This window comes from Balaenoptera ricei, chromosome 3 (genome assembly GCF_028023285.1).
Source record: "Balaenoptera ricei isolate mBalRic1 chromosome 3, mBalRic1.hap2, whole genome shotgun sequence".
In the NCBI taxonomy this organism is placed as follows: Eukaryota; Metazoa; Chordata; class Mammalia; order Artiodactyla; family Balaenopteridae; genus Balaenoptera; species Balaenoptera ricei.
In genome coordinates, this window is record NC_082641.1 from 124,185,815 (window position 1) to 124,203,255 (window position 17,441).

The following is a 17,441-nucleotide window of genomic DNA, read 5'->3' on the forward strand; positions in this document are numbered from 1 at the left end:
CTCAAATCCAGTTTAAAAACCATTTCCTAAGCACCTGTACCCCAAGCACTACACTGTCCTCTGTAGGATAAACTAAAGGGGTAAAGAAGTGATGACCGTGCTCTGGGAATTTCTTTCCAGTTGGGGAGACAACATTCGGTCTGCCTCTTTCTGGCAGGCTGTCTGACCTTGGACCTCAGTTTTCTCATTCATGAAATGGGAATGAGACCTATACATCACAGGATTGTTGTTATGATTAAAGAATTCAAGGAATTCAAGAAAAGTGTCATGGGAAAATCTGGATTGGAGGCAGGTCACATAGGTACCAGGGAAGGGGAAAGGGTACTTATAGGAGCAGGGAAGCAGGAATGGCCTCCGGTAGTGAGGACCCTGCACAAGCCAGCCTGCGTGGTTTGAAGATCAGTTGGGAGAGACTCAGGTAAACGAAGGGACAGGCAGGAAACAGTAAGGCTTACAAGCACAGGAGAAAATCGTGAACAGACTAATCTTCTTAAAGGGTCAAACAAAAGGCGGAAAATGTGTTTTGCCTTTTCAGCATGTACCAACGTCTAGATTAAGGCCATCCATATGAGTGACTCAAAGGCAACCTGCTTGTCAAGTAACTGGAAAAAGAAAAGACCTGGCCTGCACAATGGGCTCAAATCCAAGTTTCTTAGACTTATAGGAAAAATTCTGATCGGAAAATTTCCATCTCAAATTGTGCTGAGAAAGCTTAGGGACTGAGTAAGCATGTTGGCAGCAGAAGTACAATATGATAATCAGACTCCTTTTGCATTTTTCACCACAGTGCACAGTTCTTCAGGTCCTGGGGAGACCTTCGCAGGTTTTTGATCTCTGACGCTGTGAGGGGTCAGAGAACCCATAAGGAAATACACCTTGTTCACAAATGGAACTGCACCCAAAACTTTCCTCCTATGTCCTATGAAATAACCAGAGAGTTCTGACTTCCAAAGCACAGTATGTGAATTTCACTCAGGCTAATCCTACAGATCTGGAGTGGGATTAGATATTAATCATTGCAAGAGACATCAACTGGAGGCACTGAGCTGTCCCAGTCTCTCCCGTTAAGCTCAGGGTCCCAGGGCAGCTCTTCTCCCCTCTGTCATATCTTTTCCTTTTAAACTAGAACCACTGATGAATTCCTGGAAGCCTATCCCCATGCATCTGTGCTGCCCTAATCAATACTCTCTCGCTCCATCCTGCCTGCCCTGGCCTCCCAGACAGCAGAGAAAGGAGATGAGAGGTAGATTTTAACATTACCATCTCAAATCATCATTGAAACTTAATGTTTATAGAAGCTGTTTTAATACTTTTAGAACTCCGAGGAAGCAATTGGATCACCTACTAACCACACAAATCTTTATCCATTGAACTGTCCATCCATCCATCCATCCATCCATCTATCCAGCCAGCCAGCCAGCCAGCCATGCATCCTTTAAATTTTATCTACTGAACACTTAGGTCACAAACTGTGTATCATTTTTTAATACTTCATAAAAGTTTAAACAAAAAAAGTCAAAGAATGTGGTATTCTTACTGCAATACCTCCAAATAGTTCAGAGGGAGAAAAGTGCCCCAAATATTCAAGCCAAATGAACTAAGACTTCAGATGGACTCCCAACTATAATCCCCAAAGACTGGTGAAATACAGACAGCCAACATACAGCTGACTCTGGAACAACATGGGCTTGAACTACACGGGTCCACTTAAACACGGATATTTTTTTAAATAGTAAATACTTGAGTACCACACAGTCCATGGTTTGTTGAATCCATGGATGCAGAAGAACTGGGAGTGTAGAGGGCTGACTATAAATTATACCTAATTAACCTCTGCGTTGTTCAACGGTTGTTGGAGGGACTAAAAATCACTCATTAAAAATGTAATCCCAGTGGTAGTTTATAAGATTTTTACTTTTCATTTCCATCAAATCATGCTCTCAATTTCTGGAGGGAAATTAGAGATGTCTGGAAATCCTGAGCCAATGATAGAGTCTAGTTTTCTCAGATTTATCTAGGTTCAAATTGCATTCAACCACATATAGTATTAACAAGAAAAAGTTAACACAGCTTTCAGAAATGTCAGATTTGAGCCCCACAAGAGGCTAGCTCATTAAACAACCATACTGGCTGTCATATTGGGTCAATCATTCTTTGAAATTACCTACTCACCAGTTTGAAGAAAATGAACATTTCTGGGTCACCAGGTTCCATATACTTATCTACGACTGATGCCCGGGAACAAGGAAAGTCATTTTATTTAACATAGGTGGGCAACTAAATCCCAGAGAGCAAGCTACTCACCCATGTATTTAATAGCGGAGGTTGAGCACTGAGCTTGTTTTCCCACTAGGAAGGGTAAGAGGACCCAGGGCTTTGGGGAAGGACCAGGGCAACGGGATCAAATGAAAGCTCGTTAATTATGTCTTTATGACTTTTTTTCTGATTTTCACCCCACGTACATTCTCTAGGATGAACTTAAAACACTCTGAAAACGTGTGACAACGTGAAGTAGAGGCAAAACACGGACCAAACAAAAGTAGGAAAGAGCCATAGCAATTACAAAGGCACTCATTGGTACCACTTTTTAAGAACGCAATTTACTGATATTATCTAGAAACTTAATTGTTCGTACCATTTAACCCAGTAATCTTGACTTTAGACACTTGTTCTAAGAAAATAACCAGAGAGATGATTTAGATGCATGCAATCATTTATCACACAAATATTACATCAAAATCCTGGAAATAATCCAAACTTCCAGCATTGAGTGATTGGTAAAATTATGGTTTAACTATAGGATGTTACAGAAGAATGCTCACAGTATTGTGTTTGGGACCAAAACAAACAAAACAAACATAGATATGATAATATTTTTCATATAATTCCTTTATTCATCCATCTCTCTCTCTCTCTCTCTCTCTCTCTCTCACACACACACACACACACACACACACACACACACACACAGCAGCCAGGAAGAAAATAGGTCAAAAAATGTTTGTAATAATTATGTTCAGAGCTAGAGGTAAATTCTATTTTCTTTTTTACACTTTTATTTACAGTCCAATTTTTCATCAGTGAGCACATATTTTGTTCTCTCACAGCCTCTATTCTTTTCCTACGTAGCATTTACCAAGATTTATGTTCATGCTCTTATGTTTGTGTTTAATGTGTATCTTTCCAATAGAATGCAAGCTCTATGACAGTAGAATATGTGTCTGTTTTTTTTTTAATTGCATATCTGGTTTTTTTTTAGCGTGGTGCCTAGTATATAATAAACATTTTGAAAGTAACCACTGAGTGAGCAGCTGTGCGGACACTACCTGGAAGATCTGTGGTGGTATATGAGGGTTCTAATAGGCATCAAACAGTCGGCTACGTCTCTAGTCTCCAGCTCATTTGCTCAATAATACACCATTTTCCTCTCTTACTTTTGCCTCCTAAGATCACACAAGGCTCCACTCTCCATTAGGAAGGAATGCCTGTGCCGCTCCGCTCCACCTGTCAGAATCCCACCAAGACCCCACCTTCCCCACTGAGCCATTCCTGTTCAGGTAAGCATCCCTCTAGCACTTACCAAAGTCACTCACTTGGAAGATCAACATTTTTTGAACTTTATTGGGTTCCAAACACTTTTTTTGAATAGGGGTCAGCAAACGATGGTCCATGGGCCACCACCTGATTTTGCAAATAGAGTTTTGCTAGAATACAGCCATGCCCACACGCTACAATGGCAGAGTTGAGTAGGTGGGACATAGACTGTATGGTCAGGAAAGATGAAAATATTTACTAACTGGCCCTTTACAGGACAAGTTACAGACCCTGTTCTAGAGCATCTACGTACTTGTGAAAAGCGGAGATGACACCAGATTTTTGGCCCATCAGGTTATTCTTAGGGCAATATGGGATCCAAATTATATCTCCAAGAGCTTTGTAAAAAAGAAATTATGGTAATATACCTAAATCCGTTTTTTTTTAAATTTAATTTTATTTTTTATACAGCAGGTTCTTATTAGTCATCCATTTTATACATATTAGTGTATATATGTCAATCCCAATCTCCCAGTTCATCCCACCACCACCACCACCCCCCCCAGCGACTTTCCCCCCTTGGTGTCCATACGTTTGTTCTCTACATCTGTGTCTCTATTTCTGCCCTGCAAAGTGGTTCATCTGTACCATTTTTCTAGATTCCACATATATGCGTTAATATACAATATTTGTTTTTCTCTTTCTGACTTACTTCACTCTGTATGACAGTCTCTAGATCCATCCACGTCCTAAACCCATTCTTAAGAACATACATGTCTGTGTCAGACATACATGCATTCAAGTCCCGAGTCTGCTGACTGATGCTGGGCAGATTACACAACTTCTCTAAGCATCAGTTTTGTCATACATTCCCTCATTTCCTTAATAAACGTGTAATAAGCGCTATTTACCAGATATTGGACTAGAAGATGGGTAATAGACAATGGTGACTAAGACCTAAAAAGTCTCACCTAATTCAGCCTTAATTGTAAATACAGCTGAGGATTGCTGTGAGGATTATATGATGCACACACATGGGTGGATGCATGTACCTATTATCATATATATATATACACCAGTGTAGTACACAATATATATACACGTAATATATAGTACATCATATATAGCAGGGGTCCCCAACCCCCGGACCGGTACCGGTCCTCAGCCTGTTAGGGACCGGGCCACACAGCAGGAGGCGGGCGAGCGGGAGAGGGAGCGAAGCTTCATCCGCTGCTCTTCATCGCTCACATTACCACCTGAACCATCCCCCCACCCCCGTGGAAAAACTGTCTTCCACGGAACCAGTCCCTGGTGCCAAAAAGGTTGGGGACCGCTGATATATAGTGTATATAGAGTCCTTAACTCAATTCCTGGTACACTGCGAGCACTCAGTATATGACGGCTCTTCCTCCTCATCATAATTACAACAGAATCTCTTTTAACAGACCTCTAGGAAGCTGACTCATTGGATGAAAATATGCCTTCAATTCCCTCTGTAAAATGGGTCTCTAGCCTGCTCTACATTCACAGCTAATTTATTAAGGTCATCTCTGGTCCACCGGCTCACTTCTGTTTCTTTTGGTTGAGCTGCACATCTACTGAGAGTCAGTTGTGTCGGCTCCCAAATCTCTTGATGCCCGTATACTTGTCATTTAATTAAATATCATGGAAGGTGATGAAAAGAATGGTGTGAAAAGGCAGAGAATGATTGTTTGATATGAAAACTAAGTTTAATGCTTTCAAAAAATGATCAAGAATTGTCAATTAAATGTGGGAGAGAGAAAAGATGGGGGACAATCATAAAAATCTAGAAGGATCAGTAGTTAAGATTGGTTCTCAGGGGTCTATACTCTCACTCAACCTCAAGGAAACCAATCTCAGACATGGTCTTTGTCATTTTGGGTGTGGTTTGTGCAAGAAAAATGTAAGTCCCAATCAGCAGTTCCCTACTCAGAGACTAAGCCTTGATTCTTCAACAGGCTCTTCATCAAAATTAGGCAATGCTGTTTAAAATAGGTGTATCAGGAACTACACTCAACATTTAGTAATAACCTATAAGGGGAAAGAAGCTGAAAAACAATATATACATATCTCGGAATCACTTTTCTGTACACCTGAAACTAACACAACATTGTAAATCAACTATACTTCAATTAAAAAAAATAAAATAGATGTATCATTGTTATGATTCCCTGCCTTAACTTTTCCAATTTATCATCAACTATTGGTCCCAACTGCATGGAGTGAGAGGGATTCTTCTGTATTTATTAAATGCTCACGTATAAACAATAACGTTAGCCAGGGGCATGTTGCCTCAGCCGCTGCCATATTTTATAGGTAAAAAAATAATCAGAGAGATGGCGTGACTGGTCCAAGGCCTCGGAACTAGTACTGCTGGGGGGGGGGGCGGTTCTTGAGCCAGGCAGGCTCTGATTCCACCATCTCAGCCCCCCAGGGATAACAGAGAGGCAAACGCAGCACAGACTCACACAGTCTGGCTTATATGGTTAAGTACATTTTGAGAAGGTCAGAGCATCATCTGCCCAAATGGATGGAAAGACGCTTGAGAGCAAGAACTTCTATTTCACCACACTCCCCAGCACCACCACCACAGCAAGCTGGCGAGAAATCCAAAAATCAATTTTGTTGGAGTTGATGAATTTTATTTCCTAATTTATAATAGTAGAAGAAACTGGGGCTTCCTGATTTCTAAAAGAAAAAGGTTCATGTGGGATTTACAGCCCCCTCCATGGAGCACACAACAGCAGGGGAGACAGTCTATTGTGGCTGTCAGATCATGTCACTGAAAGCTCAGCCTCACCAATTGGCACTTGTCTTTCCTGTCGGTGCGGCAAGTTGAGCAGTGCCCTGCTCACCAGATGGTTATTTGTTCCACCAGCCACCTTTGCTGCATCCCTGATTCACTCCAGCCCAGGACAGTCTCCAGAATTCAGGCTGCAAGGCAGCTCCTGCCAACAACTTTGCCAAATGGCTCCTCTCAAAGTCATGGGCCGCCCAGACAGACTGGCTCCTCTGCCTGCAGCAGCTTTTGGCAGAGACGCTTCCCTTTCTGGCTCCACCTCTTGGCTGCACCAGAGCCTTCTTGCCAGAAGGATGATCTGACCCATCAGTACATACAGCCAGACCTGGAGTTCTGGGGCCATTTAAAGCCTACATCTGTGTCCCACAAGTTCACCCCTGACTACAATGTCAGAACACACAAAACAAACCTAGATGATCACAATACAGACACAGTGCATCACAGAAACTTAGAGCCAGGAAAATCTATAGAGAGCTTGCCTCCCCTCCCCCATCTTCAACCTCATTTTAGTAGATTAGGAAATCAAAGCCCAGAGAGTAAAAGTGACTAATTATGGTGGCAGGACTGGGAATAACACCCAGGTCTTCTCATGTGCATTCCAAACAACTGCTTACAATAAAGACTGCATTGCCTTCCAATTTCCCCTCTGTTCATTTTCAAATTCCTGATAAAAAGTAGACCCTGTGTATTGGTATTGATTCAAAGGAGAATTTCTTTAGAAAAAATGAAGAATCTTTTCTCTACATCAACATCATGACTTTTTTTTTTTTTTAAGCAGGCCTGTCTATATACTACACTGACAGACCTGGAAGTGACTTCTGTTCTGCCACCCACAGCTGGGTGACCTTGAACAAGTAATCTCATTCTGTTTCAACTTTTCACTTAAAGGGGTATAAGGACAGTATCAACGAGAAAGATAGTTTAAAGCCCAAAGTTGGTTCATGGCACATAGCAAGCCCTCCACAACTGCTAGTAATCAACATTATTCTGTATTAACACTCAAATCCACAGTGGTTTTAGAATACACAGTACTGTGCACATATACATAGGCATGCCAGGTATTTCTTACATTAGGAAGTTCAAGTTCATGAAGTTAAATGACTTATCCAAGGTTACTTAGAGAATAAATGAAGGACCAGAGATTCCTTCTTGCCATTTTGCTAAGAAATGAGAACCAGTATCTTGGCTTATTTAAAGGAGAATGTTTGAACAAAAACATATATATATATGCATAATCACTGCAGCATCGTATGTAATATAAAAAGCCAGAAACAATTTCCCATCCAGCCACAACGGAACTGCTAAATAAACTGCAGTACAGTCATACCATGGGGCACTATGCAGCCATTAAAAAGAACAAGGCAGACGTAGGTGTCCTGACACAAAAAGGTCTTTCAGATATGTCACTGAATGGGCGAGAAAACAAAGCGCAAATAAAACAAGCAGTATGCATTCAGTTATACAAACAAACAATCCCTCCCCTGATGTGTGTCTGTACATGTATATTTAAATGTATGGAAATGTATAGAAAGGTGTCTATAAGGAAGTCCACCAACTATTGACAATGGTAACTCTGGGCAAAGAAGTGGGATGGGTGTGGGGATGGAGAGTGATTCATGCTTTGCTTTATCTACTTCCATAATGCTTGATGCTTTTCAAATAAGAAGGCATTTATGCATTATTTGCCTTATAAATAGACATAAAGGCAGAGAGGAACATGAACGACAGCAGTACAGCAGCTGTGAACCAACAGACCTCCTAATCTGGGTGTCCCTGGCCCCAACTTGACCTCTGCAAAGTTACATGAGCAATGCTACTCTCAAGTTTCTTGTTCAGCTCTCGTCTTTGGTAACATGCTTCTTGGTGAGATTTTGTACTTAGGAATCCAGGTTTTGCCTTTCAGACCACCTGGGAGTGCTCAGCATCTTGCTGCAATATCTCCCATTAGAGCCATTTACAGCTTTTCCACATTCAGTACCCTTGTGCATCTGTTGAGGGTCACAGAGATGAGCCCCCTGCATTAAGTGGAGGAGATGGCCTGCCATTCTGTGACTACTTTGGGTTCATTACTTAATGGATTCAAGCAGTGAAATCAGCCATGCATGATGGAGGAGGCTGTCAGTCGCCCAGCGTCAAGCCCAGTACGCCTAGAATACATGGTCTCCTAGGTAAGGTACTCTTTGGCACACTCCTTCTGGTAGACCTCATCTTTCTCACGTTAAAATCCTGCCTGTAGAGGCCCCTCCAGACCCTTAGACTCCATGCATCTTCTTGCCCCTTCATTTCTTTTCATTTGCTGGAATCAATCAGGTCTCTTGCCTCTAAAGAACAGAACTGACAGTCTGACTTACCCCCCTCTACATGGCCATCCGTTTCCATTACCCACAATGATCCTTTCTCCAAAGAAACCATTAATACTAATTAGTTGTCCATGGATTTCACAAATACATATCCTATTATGACCACTTCCCACTATTCCCATACTGAACTTGGAGCATAAGAATCCAAGGATTCCTGGATTTACGACAAAACTCCTAGTGGTCTTGTAAAAAGACTCTGTGCTTCCAATGGGATAGTTATGTCAGAACTGGTTTGTCAGGTCAGAGCTGATTTTCAGCCTCACTCTAGCGTTCTATTGGAAAGGCAACAGAAGGAAATCTGGTGGTAAGAATGAAGTTTGGAGATGAAAGCAAATATCATTTTAATGGGAGATGGGTAGAGCACTACTGGAGAGTTGCTCTGGCCAAAATGAGTCCTCAGACACCACCCCTGATGCAAGAGGACATCAGCCACCATACAGCTGCCTCTGGCCCACTCCTTGTGCTCTGCTCCAGGCAACTATATGAGTTGCCATCAACTCTGGAGAATGGGTGCCTGGATGGCCCAGTGGGAACTTCATTGTGAGTGTCCCAGGCTGGGGGTGAGGGACATGGAGAAGGCTATAAAAACCCAGCTAATTTTCATATTTTGACTGTTCAATTCCGTAAATATTTTCCTTCTTTTCTTATTATAGATAGAGTAGAATAAATCTACAGGATTAAGTCAGCTAAGGATTCTGGCACCAACTGGGGGAATTCAGCTCCCTCCCTGTGGGAAAAAGAGGAAAGCCTAGACTTGTGCACTGTCTTACTGGGATGAGATGAACCGGGTGAACTGAGTAGCACTGAATCGGCACCATGGGGATGTATGCGGAGCGTTGAACACAACCTGAATTTTTTTCCCTCTAAAATCCAGGCAAGAAGCAGCAGGGGTGGGCAAAGAACTCTTGCCTAGAATCCAGGCAGTCATTGGTTCCAATCTGGGTCTGCCACTTACAAGTATGTGACCTTATACAAGTTTCTCTGCTTCTCCAAACCTTGCAATTTCTTATTCTGAAAACTGCATCTAATGCAACCATTTCCTCAGAGTTGTTGAAGGAGATTAAATGAGTAAACACATGAGAAACACCTAGGAAAATGCCTGGGATACAGACAGTACTCAAGAAACCTTAGTTCTCCTCCCTCATCTAAGCGTCTAAATTGGGCCCTTAGTTTCTTCGTAAATGCAAATGCTAGAATCTAGGAATGTCAGTCTACAGCTGTGCTCTTTTCATTGAGCATACCAATATTTTGACAGGACTGGCCTAATGTTATTCACCCCAGGTTCACTGGTACGTTTCTGACCAGCCCTCATAAAGGGCTTGGGATCGCCCCTGGGGACCTGGATGCTAATAATGAATACTTGCTAGTGATTTTCAATGCACTCTGGTTATTATGTTTGGTGGTGGAACATTTCCTATCCCCGGAAAGGTCATTTATAATAGTATAAGGCTGCTTCTTCCCACCTTCCATTTCAGATTTTTCTGAGACTAGCAGAGAACTCAAACAGTCATCCATATGCATTGGAAATACTATTCTGATCTGGCATTTGCATAAAAAATACCAAAGCAACTTAAGGAACTACAGGGCAGCTCTCCATCATGACACTACCTCCTTTTATTTTTCTGATGCCTTTCCAGCACCTTCATATCAAAGGTCATTTTCATGTACCTTCCTAGTTTTACTCATCATAGCTTCCCTCTTTCTTGAGCATGTGTGGGATGGACAGGGGGAGGGGAGGAAGCAGGGAATTTCTCTTTATTTTATTCTCATGCCCCTAAGAAGCGGTAACGTTTCACAGATCACACAGCTCTCAAGTTTGGAGACCCTCTGAACTCAACTCACCCAAGACTGGCCTCTTCTTATTCTATCCCATTGCTCAAAAATGGCCATATAGCATTATTGGTATAATTTAAGTGTGTGGTTAATTATGCTTACACCAAGGTATTCTGTCCTGGTACAATTTCTTTATATGGCGCCAAGATAAGTTTCCTTGTAATTTTTCACTCATTGGCTCAAATTCTGCCCTGCAGTGCTCTTCTCCTAGGCATCTCACCTATTCCCATGCTTTTAAGTACCTTTAATATACCCGTGACACCCCAAATTATAATCTAGTCCAGATCTTTCTTCTGAGCTTCAGACCCAGATACCCAACTGCTTACTTGAGAGTCTCACCGTGAGGCTAGATGACTCCAGTTTCAGTGGAAAGCCCCACTGTGCATCCATTCTCATGGCAAAATCCTGGGAGGTCATCCTTGACACCATCTCCATCTACTTCTCCATCTCCACCCAGTTTATCACACCAACTCAGCCCTATCCATTCTTCTCCTACAATGTATCTCGAATCTATCGAATTCTCTCCACCTCTATTGCTGCCACCATCCTAGGGGACAGCCGTGGCCTAACTATCCCCCTGCTTTCACCCCTATTCACTTCCTACCCAGCCCTCTGACCCCACCCTACACAGCAACCAGCCTGAGTTTTGAAAAAACAAACCTGATCATATTTCTCCCCAATCAAAATCCTTTGATGGCTTTCAACCCATCTTTGGATAAGGTCCAAACTCCTTAAGGCCAACAACGCTCAACATGATCTGGTCCCTAAATACCTCTCCAGTTTCTTTTTTGTAATATTTTATTACAAACATTTTCAAACAAATAGCAAAGTTGAAAAAAAATTTCAGTGAATATACATTGACCGACCACCTGGATTCTACCATTAACATTTTATACTTGCTTTATCATCTATCTATCCATTTATCCATCCTTCTCTCCTAGTATTAATTTTTCTTGGTTTTGGTCCATTCCAAAGTAAACTGTAGGCTCCAGTCTCATTTTTGTCACTCTTCTTGTTGTTCTCTACACTCAACCCTAGGCATCTTCTCATTCTTCGAATCTGTCAGACTATTTTATATCTCTGTGCTTTGGACCTATTGCCCCTTCTACCTGAAATGTTTTCAGCTCTTGTTAATTCCTGACTCATCCTTTGGTTTTCAGTTTCAACTGTCTGAGAGGCCGTCACTGAACCCCCAGTCTAAATTAGATTCGCCTTTCTGCCTTACACATAATCTCAACGCGTCTTGTGCTTTTCCTGAATATCACTTGTCACAATTGGTAGCTATGTATTTTTTTTGCAAAATCATTCGTTTAATGTCTACTTTCTCCACCAGCCCAAAAGCTCCATGAGAACAGACACAATGTCTGTACCGGAGCATGCAGGATCACCCCCACAGAAAGTTAGTTAATAGTTGTTGAAGGAATTAAAGGCAGAAGGAATCAATAGTTACATAATAATAATATCATATTAATATAATAACAATACATGGACTAAGTGAATTTGTTCTTCTTTTAATAGGTACAAGCAGTATGGGTTTTTTAAGGCCTCTAAGAGAAGATGGAACTTACTCACTGCCAGAATATAACCAGCAAGTACATTAAGGCAGATTGCCAAGTGGCAAGATCCATGGCTAGTGGCTGAGTCAAGAAAGAGACTGTGGTGGGTCTCAGGGACTTCTCTCCCATTTCCACTAGCCCTTCCCTCAAGATCATCCCAAATCAACAACGATCCAAGGAAAACCAGGGTGCTTGCAATGCAAATGCAGTTTAAGTAATACTAACAACGGCTATAATGTATTGAGGGCATTTATCGAGGACTGGCTTTGTATTAGGCACTGTGTTGAGTGCTTTTCCTGCATTAGATATTCTTTTTTCCTGTGGCATAGGTTCTAATGTTATTCCCATTTTAAAGCTAAGGAAACTGAGAACAGAATAGTTATTTTTAAACAATAAGTTCTCTGACTTCCTCTTCTAACCAGATTGCCATTCCTGTAAAGTCCACCTACGTAGAATATTTATTCTGACTGTGCCCCATATGAGGGTAGAAAGATTAATCTAGAAAACTCTCAGACTGCTCTAATGGAGAGGGGGTTTTAGTTGGTTCTAACAAGTCTAAAAATATAGAAAGCCAACCCTACCGATGCTTTTCCTCAGGTATGAAACCCAAACACACACTTTCAAATGATCCCTGCAAAGAATTTTTCCTCGGATGGGAACACCGTTTACACACAAAGATAAACCACTGTGATCTCCCCCATAACAGGAACTAATAGTTAAAGAAAGATGAAGCAGTGCAGAATTTCCTAGTAGAAGAGCATGTCAGCCAGTCTTGAGTTTGAAGACAAGCTTTTCCCCTGACTGTGTGACCTTGACAAATTAGTACCATCCCTGGGCCTCAGTTGCTCAGCTTCCTTATTTGAAAATGGAAATAACAAGATCCACTTAGCAGGGGATGGACATATTAAAATGCTACTTACAGAAACCTCAGTACAGGGCTTGGAAAAGAGAAGATACTCAAAGATGGTAACTTTAAGAAAGGGAGGAAAAGATAGGAAAAGGTAGGGGAGGGAGGTAACTTAATACTCAGAATAAAAGAAAAGTTATAAGAAATGTTTTTAATAAATGCACGTCATGCATTCTATTCCCATCAGAGAGAGAGAGGGAGGAGCTTGGGAAAAAGTGTCCTTTAGCATTTGCATTGCTCTTACCCAGATGAACTTGCCTGCAGATACCACTTACAATGCAAATTGAGCTTAGAGTCCTTCACACTAACTACACAGCAAAAACCTTCCAGCTTTAAATAGAATACTGCAGTGTGGAATGATCCGAGCAAAGGGAAGAAAAATTCAGAGATAAATGTGAAGGAGATTTTGCAGAAAAAAAAAAAAATCTGCCATATCTGGGCAATGGAGGAAAATGCAGAAATATCAAAGGAGGCAAAAAGAAAAGCAAAGTCTATAGAAGGACCCAGAAATTAATTCCCCAGAAGGTGGGTTTAAGTTAATAAAGGGAAGAGAGCTTTGTGACAAGCCCCCAGTGAAGACGATTTTAACAAAGAATATTTTGATCTAGTGGGGTTCCTTCAAGGTGTACTAGCACTTTGAAGGTATTCATCATCAGAAGAAGGACACTTTCCCCTCTGGCCAGGTCAATGTTCCCTAAAATGCAATTAGGGATTGCATGTAAAAAGGCAATTTACATTGTCTAAGTTCCATTTTTTTTTTTTTTTTTCTTCCCAGACCTTCACTAAGATCAGGTAAAGAAACCTGGAAGCATACTGTGAAATAAAGGTTTGTTTAAATTTTCAATGTGGTGGCAGTTGGGGGGTGGGGGGAGGGATCCAAGAGGCTGATTTGGAAAAATTTTAGAAAGTTCTTTGCTATAAACTCATGCCTCATTTCAGACTATATGAACCCAGATATTTTATTCAGAACCAGAGTTTACAAAAATGTCATCAAATAGGAACAAAGATTAGGTAGTATCTAGGGCCCTGAAAGCGATAAGGAATGCCATGTTTAACTCATTTCTTCATTCTACAGATGACAGTGCTACGCACATGGCCTCAATTTCCCCATCTTCCCAGCTCAGTAAGTTTCCTTTGCCTGCACGTGGAGGCATAATGCAACACAGAAGAAAACATGAAGGCAGCCCTCTATCTTTGTTGTCTCAAATAGAAAAAAAAAAGGTGTGCCCCCAAAGACAATAGACCGGAAAGCCAACTTCTCTTGTGGATGATATGCTCTGACCCAGAGCTGATCATATTCTACCTGGTGAGTCAGTGACAAAGCACTAAGAATGGGGAAGAACATCTTACCACCACGTTGTCACCAGGCAAGTAAAAAGAATCAGCAAGTATGGTGCTTGGTATGGGGCAGGGACAGGCTGCTGAACATCTTAAAAGCCACTTCTAAGCTCCTGAAGGCCAGAGCTCATAAAGCTCTGCTTGATCTGTCTAGCGCCATGGACGCATTAGGTGTGATGCTCTCCAATAATGATGATGAACGAAGCATGTATTTTCAATAGCGCTGGGCATTCTTTCTATCTACAACTTCCAGGGATGTTTATAGAAGATGCCACCTTTACCCCCAAATTGTGTGTCTTTTTATCTCTCAGAACTTGAATTCTTACTACCACCACGCCCATCACATTTCTCTAATAGTCTTGATTTGATTAAATATTATAGATATTTTAGCACCCAAGAATAAGAAGAAGAATCTTAAATTAACATGCCTTGCTACATTTTCCTAAAGCACTTTCACACATATTTTCTCATGTGGATATCACAATGTGACAATGCAACACTTTATAGGAGTGGTTAAGGATGAAAGCTGACAGGTAGAAAATGAAAGCAAAAATGCAAAAGTTTTGGTATTTGGAAAAAAAAAAAAAAGCCTCCTCTCTCTATTCCCACACAAAAGGCAAATGAGATTCCACCTGCTGACTTTCCTTTCCTGCCTGCACCTCACTCAGGCTAATGTCAGAACAAGCTGGGGGGTGGCGAGGGGAGGGGGAGAGAGAGAGGGAGAGAGGGAGAGAGAGAGAGACACGACAATTTCACCTCTTGGCAAAGCTCAGCTTACTGAACCCTCTTGCTTTCTGCTGGCTGTTGATTCAGCAGAAACTACTGCTGCAGAATTCATAATGGTGATTTTTAAAGGCCCCACTGATCGCATTGCTCGCCCCACGTGTCACACTCATTCGCTCGCCGCCCCAGCACTGTTTCTCCAGCCACCTTTTTATATCTTGCTAATGCACTTCCAAGGGGAGCGGGGTTCGCCCTTTTTCAACAGGCTTTTTGGGCTTTTGATTGTCTAAGCAGGTAACCCGGCCGGAGAGATGAACGGGCAGGAAATGAAACCATGCCCACCCTTGCAGCCACTGAGAGACACATCATTCCGCTCAGGGAGGGGCGGACCCACGGTCCTCTCAGGCCCCCTTCCTTCTTATCTCTCCCCTCACCCCGACCCCTGCATACATATTCGGGGAGGGGGTCATCTGCCTTTTGGGGGGTCATTTTTCCAGCTGGGAGCCCCACCCTGAAAAACCTCATCCCCGAGGGCCATTTTAACTCCCGTGGGCGCCGGGTCCACCTGCTGCTGAACGCCCGGCTCGCCTCGCGGAGCCCGGATGGATGTGGGGGGCACCCGCAGCTGCCCCTGCGAGCCGAGCCCCCGCCCCAGCCCCGGGGCCCGGAGGAGTCTCCGCCGCTACTCGCCCGGCTGCCCGCGGAGCTCAGCGATCCGCAACTTGCGCCCTTCCCCAGCGGCGGAATGCGGCGGGGCTGGCGTTACCTTCGGTCGCATAGCTGTGGTCGCGCAGGAAACTGTTGTTGATTTTGCGGGTATCAATGTCCTCCTCCATTGACAGCAGGCTTACTTGCGTGGGAACCAGAAGCCGGCAGACAAGTATCCATGATCCCTCCCCGCAGCCAGTCTCACAGGAGAGGGGGGCAGGGGAGCCAGTGGGACTGCACCATGGTCCGAGCCTGAGGAGGAGACGGGGAGGCGGAGAGAGAAAAAAAATAAAAACCCGGCAATGGAGCTGTCACCTCCTCCGCCCGGGATCTCCGAGGCTGCGGCGGCTCCTCCCGCGGTGCGCTCACTCCAGCTCCAGCGCCCGGCGCGGATGCTGCGCCTGCCTCCGCTGCCTCCGGGGGCCAAGATGCGCCGTGCCCCAGGGGTCTGGGCCCGCCCGCCGCCCCGGAGGCGCTCACAAGCGGGGCTGGGGAGATGCCCAACAGGTTCCCCTCGTTGGCAGCCGCTCCGAAATGCACAAGAGATCCCTCCTCCCCCTGGGAGAGCGGGCAGCCGCGACAAAATGGTGCCTTTCTGGACCCGAGCTGCAGTGGCGAGATGGCAGGGGCAGGATTCAGGCGGGCCCGGCCCGGATGAGGGTGCTGGTCCCACGGGAGGGCGGCTCGAGCTGGCGGGGGCTCGGCAGCCGGCGGGGAGCCGGGCAGGGCGCTGCAGCCGGCGCCAGCGCACTCACCCTCACACCCACACGCGCGCACTCGCAGCTGCCGCTGCTGCTGCTGCTGCTGCAGGAGGAGGCTGGAGGCGGCTGGTGCATTAAAGGCGAGGCTCCTCCCAACCGCGTCAGCAGCCCCAGGACTCTTCCCCAGCAGCGGTGGTGGCCGAGGCCGAGGCTGCGGCTGCTCTCTGCTGCAGTGGGGCGCACGCAGCCGCGAACCCGCACCTGGGCAGCGAGCAGCTAGCTTGCAGGTTGACGTGAAAAGCGTAGACGCGCTCTTCCAACCTCCCTCCCCCTAGCGCCACGCAGCTCAGGGCGGCGTTTACTCCAGCACCCAGAGTCCCTAGCTCGCTGCCTTTCTCCGGACACCTGTGCTTCAGGACCGCAAAGAGAAGTAGGTTCCCTTGGGTAGGCAGCAAGTCTACATCCCGGTTCCTGTTGCTCACCCTTCCATAATGCATGTGGTCTCTGGATGAAGTTCAAGGGCGAGGCCTGGGGATCGAAGCCTCACACAGAGAGGAGAGAAGGCTCATAGCCTAGCTTAAGCCCTCTCTGCGCTAGGAATAGATCGGGGAGCTGGGGCCAGAACTTTTCTGCGGATCACACCTGACTTCTCCCTTTCAAACAGAGTCTAAAACCTCTTCTACCTGTAGGCGTCTGCGTCTACACTGGCAGAGGGAGGAAGAGGGCTGAGGTATGAATCTTGTCAACATAGTCAGTCTGAAAAAGTCCACGTTCCCTAGCTCTTTGCACTTAGTTTTGGACAAACAGCTCCAGGCCCCCCTGCGGGTTTTGCTTGTGAAGACACAGCACTGCAGGAACCGCTGACATTTGCTCTCCACGTGAAAGGTACAGTGGAGCCCTGCGCCAGCAGAGCGCCACTGCTTCCCTGAGGGAATTTCAAAGATCCAGTGAATACCAAAA

General features: G+C 44.3%; 1 protein-coding gene across 7 annotated transcripts in view; it reads right to left on the minus strand.

Moving 5' to 3' along the window:
- Positions 1 to 17,441, minus strand: part of PPP2R2B (protein phosphatase 2 regulatory subunit Bbeta) — a 686,797-nt gene that overhangs the window by 281,727 nt on the left and 387,629 nt on the right. For 5 of the 7 annotated variants that reach the window (XM_059917410.1, XM_059917413.1, XM_059917412.1 and 2 more), the window contains one exon: positions 15,839 to 16,032. The exons of 1 other annotated variant lie outside the window; for it this stretch is intronic. In XM_059917410.1, the coding sequence (XP_059773393.1) occupies positions 15,839 to 16,032 (194 nt within the window). Of the gene's footprint in view, positions 1 to 15,838; positions 16,033 to 16,535; positions 16,621 to 17,441 lie in introns of those variants that run through there. One more of the 7 variants, XM_059917414.1, reaches the window with a different exon arrangement.